Source organism: Diadema antillarum, unplaced genomic scaffold (genome assembly GCF_040938485.1).
Source record: "Diadema antillarum isolate AM-2024a unplaced genomic scaffold, OU_Dant_1.0 seq00000384_RagTag, whole genome shotgun sequence".
NCBI classification, from domain to species: domain Eukaryota; kingdom Metazoa; phylum Echinodermata; class Echinoidea; order Diadematoida; family Diadematidae; genus Diadema; species Diadema antillarum.
Genome location: NW_027271382.1, coordinates 850409 through 864423, shown reverse-complemented (window position 1 = coordinate 864423; position 14015 = coordinate 850409). Strand labels below are relative to the sequence as shown.

Here is a 14015-nt window from a genome sequence, read left to right as displayed (position 1 = left end):
AGTGATGGGAAATTGCAAAACAGAGCCGTGCCTCTTAGAATGACGAAATGGGAAAAAAATCATTACAAAGAAGTCATTAATCATAGTCACTGTTCTTTTGGTAGCACGGTTGATTTTTCTGAAAAGAGTTTTAAAATAAAAAGGCCTCCATTGACACTTTATGCCAGGGGAATAATAAAAACGAACTTTAACCTTGAAAAAACACCCTTGAAGTATTGATACAGTTTTGAGAGCACCTCATCACATACAAAAGATTCCTAAGAAATATTCTGAATAACTTATGATTACTTTCTTTTTCATTCAAACAGCATCGCTTCCACCACGCATCACAATCAATCCACTCAAATTCACGCAACACCTGTACTACCAACATGGATATGCACCACCTTTAATTCTAATTCATCAGTGTATTTCATTTAAAGAACATTTGCAAATTTGTGACAGAAATACCATTAAGATAAATTTCTATTCCCACTGACACTTACAGGTAGTTGCTTCCCATTTCTATCAATAGCTTTGAGCTTCTTGCAAAATATATATATATATATATATATATGTAACAAGTGCATATAAAAATCTGATTTAAAAACTACAGAGGTCAACATTTAAGATATGGTCACAATTGTGAAGTCACGTCCCTGAAGAAGTTTTCGTCCTTGTATTTGATGGCGTCGGGCTCTGATAGTTGCTTCTCTGCATGGGCTATGTCAGACTTGATTGCATTTATCAGTTCATCTGAGAAAAAGAAAGTAAAAAGAGACAAAATATGTACAATTGTCATGTATTTGTATTCAAAGCAATTAGCATAGTGTCACACCACAGAAGTCAAAACCTTAGATAGAATAAAAGCTCTTTTTAAAATGTACTAGCTACCCAAGACTATTTAAATTTTGATTCCATTTGTTGTAGTATTGAATGAATTACAATGCAGTACATCTGGCTACACAAAAAGTGAATTTGCCACATCAGTGTGACTGAAAGAAAACCTCGGTCACATCTAGACAAATTATGGTATCATTTCTTTTCTTGTGAAATAAGACAAATGTGAGATACATGTACACCAATTTGACACAAAAAGATACAATGTAGGTGTTAACCAGTCCAGAGGGAGTAGCCATCTCCAGGTAATGAGTTTGGGTAGAATCTTGAGGATTTGCAACAGGGAGCCAAAACTCCTACTCTTAAAAACCCTCTTGGAAAGTCTTTCTCTGAATCAAGCATCTACGACCAGAAATGCTTGAACAGGTGCTTTAAAGGGGAAGGCTAGTAACTGATCAGTGGGAATCAGTGGAAATGCTTGGAGATGATTGTTCCAATCCTTATGGGATTCATTCAAGAGTTCATTGTATATCTATTGTTGTGTGAAAATGATTTGCTTCAGAATGGTCTCATATTCAAGTAATGTGCAGTTTAATGCTTCCAGGTTAGCGTCCCTGGTCAGTGACGGAGCATTAATCTGCACATTACTTGAATATGAGACCGTTCTGAAGCAAATCATTTTCACACAACAATAGATATACAATGAACTCTTGAATGAATCCCATAAGGATTGGAACAATCATCTCCCAGCATTTCCACTGATTCCCACTGATCAGTTACTAGCCTTCCCCTTTAAGGGAAATACATTAAGTGGGACCATGATTTAGTGAAAAGACTATTGACTCCTAATCAGCTGATCCTGAGTTTGAACCCTGCCTTGTGGGAATGTCCTTGCCAAGTCATTCTCTTCACCGAGATGTATAAAAAAAGGATGAAGAAGAAGAAGAAAAAAAAAGGGACACCTGACGTTGCTGGGGGTAATGATTATAATAGGGCTCCCTCTGGATGTGCAGTGCTAACATTGGAAAAGCTACCTGACCCTGGGTAACAAATAAATGACCTTATTTTCATATCTAAATGAGATATGCTGGTAATGTGCACCCTATCCATATTCAAGCCAACATCTCATTGGGTCACCGTGGTGACAGAAGGCAACTCACCGAGACTGGGGTAATTTTGCTCGGGTCGGACGTACCCCACGATCCCAACCTTCAGGATGGAGCCATAGAAGTCTTCCTTGAAGGTATGGATGATATGCGTTTCCTACAGAAGAAGAACAAGAACGGGAGAGGCTTTGAACTATGAAACTCTCTTGTGAAGAAGAAAGCCTTTCTTGATACACAGCATACATTGCACTTATTGCATTCTGTGTCCTGGAAAATTGTCTTGATGAAAACATTTAAAATAGATGTGCTACAGGAAAAACATGCAAACACAAGCACGAGAATATCTGTGATACAGAGATCTTGTCTACAATTGTAGGTCTTTATACTTATAATGGTTTTTACAACAAAACTTTAATTGCATAATGTCATTTAGATCGATTCATGCATTTTTTTCAACTTCCTTACAAAGGATCCAATCACTGTAAACACTACACAACCACTGTGGACATTATGATTATTTTAAAGTCTTACAGTTGTATTTAACATGTACTGTATACACACCTAATGACACTGCCACATTTTAAGTGCAGAAGTTCAAGGAAATTATCTACTGACCAGTAGGGCCTACATACCGGTACAGGTCTACATCTATCTATCTGGCCTTCATAATCTGGTCAGGAGACTAGGTGCAAAAGGCTAGTGGTATCTAGGTGAACTGGTCTGTACAGCCCATACCATTAAAGAGAAATACAACAACAACCAAAACATGAACACACAGAAAAGGAACAATTCATGAGTCAGACAGAAAAAACAAAATTTCCAAATGAACCAGCAGATAAGGTGTGGAGAGGAAGAAATGTGTTGTTTCTCAGTGTGAAAGCGTCGAGAAGGAAATGGAAAGGAGAATACACTGTAGGTAGCAAGTGGTTTTATCATTAGGGCATGGCAGAAGAGGAAATGTGGGTCAAGTCAAATCCAGGTTCACTTGAATCTAGGTCTATGTGTGACACATAAACTTGACTTTCCCTTGACGTGGCATAATCCTCTGACATGACATTCACGTGGTCATTTCAGTGCCACGCAGTCTTCTTGGCCGTTACTGTGACACCTCTGACCCCCTTTCAAAAATCTACATGAAATTACGATTCTATTCCTGTTGGGGCAACAAAGTCTCGTGTCTCAAAAATGTCAAATGTTCAGCAGAGCAAAATAACACAGCAGCCAAAGCTCTGAGATTAAAAATGGGATTGCCTTTCCTTTGGCATACCATGGTGACTTCAAGGACAGCTAGGAGTTGGACAGTGCATTTTACAAGTTGTACATCCTTGACTGACTACTGGACATGTACATTAGGTTGATAAATGAAAAAAAAAAAAGTGACTTCTACCAAAATTTCATAATTTGTAAGTACTTCAGCTTTTGTTGCCCCAGTGACAATGAATATTTCCTAGGATCTGGTGGATTCACAATTTCGTGCACACTGACACAAAAGAACTAAGTACTGGTTTTCATAGAACATGCTATTTATTTAATCATCAAGTACAAACTATAGGTACACTGTACATGCAAATGCACTGGTACTAATTGTTCCTAGAAGGTTCTACATGATGTACAACTGTACATTGTGTACTTAAACAGGGCAGTGAAGTGAACTGATAAAAGAATTCATTTAGTCACAGAAGAACTCTTGTCAACTGCCAGTAATTTTCTTGTATGTACAGTGTACACCACATACAGTGTACATGTAATAATGCAATAACAATTCTAAACTTATTCCTAAAAATGAGTAGTTTTTTCCCATAAACCATTAGAACCCTGGTACAATATGACTGATGGTGCTATGGGTGCAATTTACATTGTATGCCATCACTCTGAATTTTCAATGAATGAAATGATTTTTTGTTCTTTTTTTGTTCAAAGGAAAAGACAAACATCAAATCACAAAGAGGGTCCCAGATCTATCATGATCAGAGGTACATAAACTCCCTCTTTCTTATCTTTTTTTTTGAATGTACATTTTTGTCACTTTATCACCTACAGAAATGGGAGTTTGATTTACTGTATGAAACAAAAACAACTACAAGAGGTACAAGTACTGTACATATGAATGTGGGTTGGGTAGTGAAACAGCATTTCCAAGGAGTATTGATATGCTGGCGCCAGCTGGAATGTGAAGACCTGAGGCAATTTGCGATAATCTCACTAGAATTTAACTTACATTGTACAGTATATGTACATTTTTGACAGTGATAAATGACAGGAGGGTGTGACACAAGAATACAAAAGCAGACACTGCCATACAAAGCATAATGCCATGGCTTGCTAATTCCACAGTACAGACCTGAAAGCCTGCATGGGAAAAACATCCTTTCATCTTTTTTGCTGGCTGGCACGACATATAAAACTCTAGAATGAACTAGAGCTGTACTTTTTGACCTTTTTAAACTGGATGCCATCTTTGGCTCCTGTATTGCAACAAGTGTTTGAGGCCCAGTTAGATCAAATACAAATAATTTTTTTTTTTTTAAATTCTATTTTGGAAAGACATCACAGCCCACCTGCAAGAGTTTTGCTACCCACAGATTGAGAAGCACAGAACTACACATTGTACATCTATGTGCAATGTACACTTGTTGAGTAAACCATACTCATAACTTGTGCCTTCACACAGTGGAACTTCAGAAAAGGTGAAATGACATTTGCTCCTGCTACAGTTGCTCTGGTCTTATTTTTTTCCGAGGACTTCAGGTTGGGGCAAGGATTGTGATTGGGTTTTAAGTTTAGCTGATGTGAGGATTAGGAGTCAGGTTAGGGTTACAGTATATATGTTTGTGGGTAGAATTTATGCTTGGCTAATATAGCTTGCAGATAGTAATCATAGGAGCAATTGTTGCAGGAACAAACGTTATACTGTAGAACCCCATAAAAAGGACCTGAAACACACAACAAAATGTCAGCCAACAAATTCATCATGAAGGATAAGCTTGATGACCTTACCTTGCTGACTGTATAAAATAACTTTACAGTATCTACACATTTCAAGCACTGTATGTTTTAAGTATGTGTATCTCTGCAGGTCTGTTAAACATTGACACGAGAAATCAGCCTCCAGGTAAACATCTCATGGATAAGAGAAATACCTGGGCAAGCAGACCATTAGTGTAAATGGTCAGCTGACCACAGCTGACCACAAAGTTTGATCAATGGAGTAGTGATATTGATATAACAAATGTGTGGTGATCTCCTGACTTAAAAAAAGAAGAAGATAGGCTGCAATATATGCTCTTGAATGACCATGATGACTTTAAATTATTTTTATTTTCAGATTTAACAAGAGCAATCCTCAGTTTATCTTTATAATTCAAATCTTATCGACATGCTGTCACATCAAAAGCTTTTCACACAAATCGTTCTTTGATTATTAAAAGTATTCTTTGTTCATCTGTTTGTTTGTTTCTTGGAGAGGGTGTTAAACCCTTATGAAAATACTGTATATCGCAATAAATGTTTTCCAAATGTTTTCCACATGTTTACTAAATTATTGTTAAAGGATATTTACACTCTACAGCATTATTCAGTATCACTACAGGATGCTTAAAGATTTGAACATAACAACACTATGGATGAAAAACCCTGATGGTAAGAAACAATTTTAAGGAAGAAAACAACCAAACGTTACTCACCATGGACTTCTTTTCATTGTGGTAGTACGGGTTCCAACCAACGCTCATCACCATCTTGTGAATGTCGCCATTGTCGACCGATGCCCAACCATAGTACACCCCGGTGGAAAGGGCTTCTGGTAGGTGCTCTACGACGTCTTCTGGGAAGTTTGCTGAGCGATATCAAACACAAGGCAAGGATTTATGAAAGGCTGAAGGTATCAGTAGGTGAGGGAACAGAAGATTTTCTAAGTTTTGATCTATCATGATTGATTTGTACTGTAACTGTACATTTCCATGTTCAACTATCAACCCACTGAGGACGAGTCCCGAGTATACTCGGGCAGGTGTCTATGGGAAATGCGTGTTGTAGCAAAATCAGTCCGTCCCCAATGGGGACGGACTGATTTGTTGGCTCAGTGAGTGTTGGCTCAGTGAGTAGTACTCACTGATGTGTTGGCTCAGTGAGTAGAGCGGCTGCCCTCACAATCGGGAGGTCGTGGGTTCAAACCCCGGCCGCGTCATACCAAAAGACGTTAAAAGATGGGAGTTGCTGCTACCTTGTTTGCCGTTCAACAGTTGAAAAGGTTAGAGCAACGTCGATCTGGCGCTGCTCAGTGGCTGCCCGGCCCACGATCAATTTGGCAAAATGAATTTCCATTCTTGGACAATAGAATTTTGAGTTTATATCCAAACAATTATTATTATTATTATTATTAATGCTCATACGTACAGATGCTGTACAGCTGTATGTCAATCACATAGGTCTGCTTCTGTCCACAGGATGGAAGCATTCTTGACAGTCCTTTTAATGATACATTTTAAAATGACCAAAAGTAACTGTGATTGCCTAGGTGTAGAGTCTTCTCATTTTCGCCAACATGACTTCAGGCTTGATCTGTTTTTGCTTTGTTTTGTTTTGTTTTTTTTGGGTTTTTTGCACTTATGAAGGACTCTGGCATTTAGTAACAGCTTCAACATTTTCTTCCATGATTTTGAGATCCAGAACACCACTTTATGACGATCAGCTGACTTCAAAGCTGTACAGGGTTAACAGGAAGCACATTTTATTTAAAACAGACAGCAGTTTAAAAAAAAAAAAATCACATTTAGCTGATTAGCTGGAGAATAGAAAATGCCAGTTGACAACTGAATATGCATGAAAATATCATAAGAGAGCTGTACCTGTATCAAGACATAGGAAGGAAATGGGATGGCACCATAGGCGCCGGAAGTGGGGGGGCAGGGGGGGGCGGCCGCCCCCCCAATCCAAAAAGTGGGGGGGCAAAACGCATTTTTGCCCCCCCAAAAAGCCCCCCCCCAAAAAAAAAAAAAAATAATACAAATAAATGAATAAACAAAGAAAATAAAATAAATATGTATATATATGAATAAAAGGGAAAAAATATGGCTACAAACGGCAGCTTTTGGACTGTAAAATGTCAAAATTTTCAAGCTCGCTCGCTTCGCTCGCTCGCATCCAGCAGTTGAGCCCGGTGCGCCTCCCCCTTAATTTCTAAAGTGAAAAACATAGCTACGACGGCAGTTGTTGGACTCTAGAATGTCAAAATTTTCAAGCTCGCTCGCATTGAAGCGTTATGCCATTCTCCTAATGTTGCTGACAGTAATTGCCAGTAGTTGCGCCTGATGCCCCCACCCCTTCATTTCCAAAGCGAAAGATAAAATATAGCTACAAACGGGAGTTTTGGGACTGTAAAATGTCAAAATTTTCAAGCTCGCTCGCTTCGCTCGCTCGCATTGAATCGTTATTCCACTCTCCTAATGTTGCTGCCAGTAATTGCCAGCAGTTGCGCCCGATGCCCCCCTAATTTCCAAAGCGAGAGGTATAGTTACAAACGGGAGTTTTTGGACTGTAACATGTCAAAATTTTCAAGCTCGCTCGCTTCGCTCGCTCGCATTCAATCGTTATGCCACTCTCCTAACGTTACTGCCAGTAATTGCCAGCAGTTGCGCCCGATGCCCCCCCCCCTTAATTTCCAAAGCGAAAGATATAGCTACAAACGGGAGTTTTGGGACTGTAAAATGTCAAAATTCTCAAGCTCGCTCGCTTTGCTCGCTCGCATTGAATCGTTATGCCATTCTCCTAATGTTGCTGCCAGTAATTGCCAGCAGTTGCGCCCGATGCGCCGCCCCATTAATTTCCAAAGTGAAAGATATACTGTAGCTACAAACCCCTTTTTTGGACTGTAGAATGTCAAAATTTTCAAGCTTGCTCGCTTCGCTCGCTCGCATTGAATCGTTATGCCATTCTCCTAATGTTGCTGCCAATTATTGCCAGCAGTTGCGCCCGATGCGCTCCCATTTATTTCCAAAACAAAATATATAGCTACAAAACTCCAGTTTTGGAACTGTAGAATATCAAAATTTTCAAGCTCGCTCGCTTCGCTCGCTCGCATTTTATTGTTATGCCATTCACCTTATGTTGCTGACAGTATATAATTTGTCGATCGTTTTACACCGTCATTCCATCTTCCACGTAAGGAAAACTTACAATGTTCCTCAATGACTGCGTTGTTGAATGTATCACATTCCGTAATGTATTGTAGTCCCATTATTGCTCACGCACACACGCACAAGCATACAGACCGTCAAAATTACTTTATGGTTCCCCCCATGTTTCGACCCACCGTACGCCACTTTACATATATTTATGTATATATATATATATATATATATATATATATATATATATATATATATATAATAGATGTGTGTGCATGTGTGTGTGTGTGTATGTGTATATTGTGTAACATATGCATGGTCTAATCTTGAGCCCCCTCCAATGTTTGCCCCCCCAATCCAAAACTGCTTCCGGCGCGCCTGGATGGCACAGTATGAATACAGTCAACCTTGCGTAAGTCGACCTCGCATAATAAAGTCGAATAATCGCCTACGTCGAAGGTCTTTTCAAGTCCTGTTCCCTTTCTATTCTATTGATTTTAACCACTCATAAGTCAAATTTTCCCTAAGTCGAAGCTACACTGTATTTCTTCAGTCCAAATAGATTCGACTTTAAGGCAAGGTTGACTGTACAATGTACATGATATGTAAGTAGTGTAAACCATCACCTCTTCACATGAGAAAAAGCACTCTTCTGTCCAAGAGTGGAGAAAGATTAGTAAAAAGCCTTGAATTTGAATATATCTTTACTATTTCTACACTACACTTGTATTATGTAAAAATGGGTACTTGCACTTTAGACTGCAGACATTGTACATGTATCATCCATTGAAAGAGGTAATTGTTAAAAAATACAAATGAAAAAAAAATGCCATAAATATGAAGCGACAAATCACCCACAAAAAAAAAGTAAATCAATCTTTCGCAGAATGGATTCTTCTACTCAAAGTACCTAATGTCAGAAGGAAGCACATTCAACATCATGTGCCCCCATTTGGGTACCAGTATAGCTGTGGAGAAGCTTTCATTTCTCATTTTACTTTTCACTGAACAAATGAATGTTCACAGATGCAGACCCAGACACACATAAAAAACAATGAATGATTATGATGAATTGTGTTTGTTATTCAACGAATACACCAGTTTATTGTTGCAATTAAATATCACTTATGATTTGCGGAACAGGCTTTCTTCGTCTGGTGTTATTGAACATCACTGTATAGTATATGACACAGACAGACACACACACACACACACAAAAAAGAATTATTATGAGGAATTTTGTTTGTTACTCAATATGCCACTTTGTTGTTGGAATTAAATATCACTTATGATTTTCTTCTTCTGGTTTCATAATGGTTTATGACAACTAATCACAACTTAAAGTAAATTGTACTTATTTGAAAGCAGCAATAGAGTGAATAGTACAGTCTACTATGTCGAAATATTGGGTCCCGTGAGATTTTCGTGCCAAAATTGATTTTATTTGCTAACTTGGTCAATATGTGGGTGCTGAATCCAAAAAACTTTGGTTCCATTTTTTCCGACCACGTCTTCAGCCGCCATTTTGAATTTCAAAATGGCCGCCATAACAAACTGTGTTTTGACCCAATTCTCATAATGTGAGCATCATAGAAGGTTCAAATTTAATGCAAAAAGCATGTTTATGATGTCAGCCATTCTAATGCACCATTTTCTGATACCGTAGATAGTTTTGATACAGTTTTTTGGCAGCCATTTTGAAATTCAAAATGGCCGCCATTGCTAAATATATTTTACCCATATCTAAGGTTGTAAGCATTGTGGAAAGTATCAATTTAGGTCAGAAAGCATGCTCGTGATGTCAGACATGCTAACATAAACATTTTTTTTTTTAGATGATGGATCATTTTCATTGGCGGCCATCTTGAAATTCAAAATGGCCACAATAACGAATGTAATTGGGCCTGTATCTCATATCGTATACATTGTGTAAGGTTCTAATTTGGGGCAAAGAGCATGCGTATGCTATCAGACCTTCTGAAGCATCTTTTTCTGAAACGATGGTCAACTTTGATATTGAAGGAGGCCGTCTCGAAATTCAAAATGGCCGCCATACCAGAACGTATATTTTGACCCATATCTCATGTTGTAAGTAATAAAGAAAGCTCACATTTCGGGCATAAACCGGGCTCATGATGTTGAATATTCAGATGCACTTTTCCCCTCCCTTAAATTGCAGATCACTTTCGAGGTGGCCATCTTAACAATCAAAATGGCTGCTTTTCAGCTAATATCTCTGGTTACAAGCAACTTTTAGACATATGAATGTTTAGGGGGCGCACAGTATTCTTTTAAAAAAACACACATAGGGCCTATACATTCTGTAATAATGGATTATTCGCACTGGCCGCCACTCTTGAAATTCAAGATGGATTTCGACTATATTTGGTGCTGTAAGATCTTTAAACTGCAAACCCAAGCATGCTGGAACACTCATGTGTAAGTCAATCACTTCAGTGAATTGCGTAGGCGGTACTGCTTCCTGTCCTGTAGGTACACTACCATGTTGAAATGCAAAATGGCTGCAATGGGAAACATTCCTTTAAAAGCATTGCATTTGGGTAAAAATTGTGAGTGGGAAATCATGTGATTCTGACGTCAAAACAAATTAATTTCAAAAGAACCTCTTGTGTCTGAGTGACTAAATGCCCCAGTTAGACGATTTGGTTGTAGAGTTTACAACATTAGCCCTACATTCTAAAAATTCATGGGATAGTCACTTTAATAAATAATGTCTTCTGTTCTTATTCCCTGTATATGTTTTTGAAGTCACCAGCACTTTAAGGCTGTACACAAGGGAGAATTGGTTTTATAAAATTCTTCCAGAAACAGTGACTTTTGCATTTCTTGCTATGAGCATGATAATGAATTCTGTGGCCACCGTTGGTGTAGGAAGCTCAAAGCATTTAATTGAACATTTTATGCATACCTTCCGGAAATAACTACAATGTAATATATCATATTTTCCTGTAGTAGAGGCACAAATTAGGTTGTGAGAGATTACGAGCTTTGCTCTCTGGATTTGTTGTATCAAGACTCTACGAGGGTAAAGCGGGAGATTGTCCTGGTTGAAATCATCCACGCCAAACTTTGGGAGGTATGGACTGTGTCATTGCATATTCTGCATGATTCCAGGTTTAGATACTTCTTGGTCCATCTGCTCTTTGAGACATCCTCAAATTTTCAACTTCAGCCAGCACCATAAAAGGCATGAAAAAGCAGACCTTTGTTTTTTCGCAACGAACTGCAGAAGATAATTGTACGTCTATCATTTCCTTTTCCAGTGATGGAGCAGATATCATGCAATGCAGTAAGTAAAACAAACTTACAAGATCCATGAGGAGAATCGAAATGTCAGTGTCTACGTATTAATCATCAATATCTCTGATTTTCCCTATGCTCTTGAAGTAGCATCTACATACAATGGAATGGGACTCTGTTTCCTCGTTGTGAGTGACGGGTGACAGCTCCCATGGCATCTTTGATGAACCCTTTGTTTCTATTATTTCCGTGATGTCGTCTCTGTGTCACATGGAAATGGCTGCTCAGTATTTCAACTTTCAGGCTGATTATATGGCTCAGTTTTGTGGGTTTCTAAGGCATGGGTATGAAAAATGAACCTTTGTTAGTGAGAATGAGGAGAAGGCCATGAAATTATGAGATGAAGAGTGATTGTGGAATTACTTGGAACTTATACCTTCCGATAATTGTATTGTTCAGCAATGACTGGATAATGACAGGTCTATGAGACTGTAGAGCCAGTAGAAATGTTATGAGAAGTTAGTGATCCTCTTAAGCTTAATGACTTTGGATCCAATCTTACATGGTGTATTTTGATCGCACAAGTTCAATGTCTGCGCTTTTTCATACTCTCCCAGAGATTAATAACTATATTTTAATTTTCCTAGATACAAATTCTTAGTACAGAACATGAAAACTTCCATTTTCATCTCTTTCTAGAAATATCCCCCTTGATTGTTTCCGATAGCTGATTGCCAAACACCACATTCATCAGCTTCAAGGCAGTGACAATTTTTGAGATTACCCTCATGTGATGGTCTTCTAAATTGTGGAGGAATTCTGATGCATGCAAAGCGCCACAGAACTGAGCTATATTATTGCTCCTTTGTTGTTTTAGAATCATTGGCTGTATAGCAGTAAGCAATTTGGAAGTCTTAATAACTGAAGATGACCCACTCAAGGGCAATCAGGAAAAAGCCTACTCATTCCTTATTCATTCTGTATCATTCGAGAAATATATCTAGTGTTTATCAAATCTTGTTTCAGTTTGTGGCCAACAAACAAGCTTGTGAATTGGATGCCTGGTAGGGTGACCATGGCCTTTCTTGCCATAGGCCATTGCGAGACTTTTCCTTGTTTGTCTTCATTCTCTCGAGGCAGCATCAAGTTTTTGAAGATCACCTTCAGTTGTATCAATGCTTGCTTTTGTACAAATATTTTACTGACTGGGCTTAAATATAATCATTAACGAGGTTCCACGATGCAAAATAATGTGATTCCCGGGAGGCAAAAATAAACCGCTTTAGCGTGCAGTTCGCGAACCGCATATACTGTACCCGTCTGGCTATATGGGATGTAACGCTTACACGCTTGCCCACATGTATGGGACAGTGGTATGCCCCCTTCCCCCCGTACGCAGTTTTTGCCTCTCAGCATAGTCCTTACATTTTTAATTTACGGCGACCATTTTGAATTGAGAGATGGCTGTCATTCTGCTTGACCTGGAAATGAATTCGGTCTATCTAGAACAATTTTGGCTAATTCATCTAAGGCGCTTACAACAGTATGTTTTCTATGGCAACCATCTTGAATTTCAACATGGTGACCTGCCTAATGATCCACAATTAGAAAACAGCTGTACTGGAATGATGGACACCACAAGCATGTACATTCTTGAAAATTTGATGCTTCTACAATAATTGCAACCTGAGATACGGGTAAAAACGTTATGGCGGCCATTTTGAATTTCAAGATGGCAGCCTACAATCTGTACAAAACAATCCACAATATCAGAAAAAGATATATCAGAGTGTCTGATATCACAACGATGCATTTTGTACCAAATTTGAAGCTTCTACAATGCTCACTTTATAAGATATGGGTCAAATTACAGTTTGCTATGGTGGCCATTTTGAATTTCAAGATGGCAGCCTACAAATTGTATCAAAACAATCCACAATATCAGAAAAAGATATATCAGAGTGTCTGACATCACACTCATGCATTTTGCACCAAATTTGAAGCTTCTACAATGCTCACTTTATGAAATATGGGTCAAAATACAGTTTGCTATGGCGGCCATTTTGAAATTCAAAATGGCGGCTGAAGACGTGGTTGGAAAAAATGGAACCAAAGTTTTTTGGATTCAGCACCCCCAAATTGACAAAGTTAGCTAATAAAATCAATTTTGGCACAAAAATCTCACGGGATTACATAGTAGCCTCTACTAGAAGTATTGGTTGACCGAAGTGGGCATTTCGTTATTGCAATCTCACCCGTGGGAATGCCCAATTCCTTGCTTCCTCGTCCAAATCCCTTCACCACTGTGCCTTGGGTGAAAAACGGTAGATGGTCAGCCATTCTACGTGTCAGATGACGGAGACTTTGGCGAAACACAGTCCAAGAAGACATACACAACATGGGCAACATGTACACATGTGCCCACAGTTTCGCGGTGACTGTAAGTTCTGACTCTGACTCTTTTCTGGTGATGGCAGAGCGATCGGAGCTGAGCTGAGTGAGTGGCCGATCTCCACGACACGCGAGGTGCTAAACACCGCACACTGCCCGTGTCGCTCCTCCTGACTTAGCTTAGCTCTGCTTGGGTTCACCAACCCGTCCCGTTCATGGACTAATGCTCTTGATTAAGAAGAATTTCTTCCGCTAACCTTGTCGGCGAGCCTTTGATAGTGCTAGCGTTGTTTGTGACGAACCTCAACTCTAT

General features: G+C 38.9%; 1 protein-coding gene across 1 annotated transcript; it reads right to left on the bottom strand.

Annotated features, from left to right (window-relative positions):
- Nucleotides 1-616: 616 nt before the first annotated feature.
- LOC139731744 (riboflavin kinase-like) lies at nucleotides 617-13651 on the bottom strand. The gene is made up of 4 exons (XM_071642628.1): nucleotides 13567-13651; nucleotides 5609-5760; nucleotides 1980-2082; nucleotides 617-735 (listed from the first exon to the last, which is right to left on the bottom strand). The coding sequence occupies exons 1-4, from the start codon at nucleotides 13649-13651 to the stop codon at nucleotides 617-619; spliced, it is 459 nt and encodes a 152-aa protein (XP_071498729.1).
- Between the last annotated feature and the right edge of the window lie 364 nt (nucleotides 13652-14015).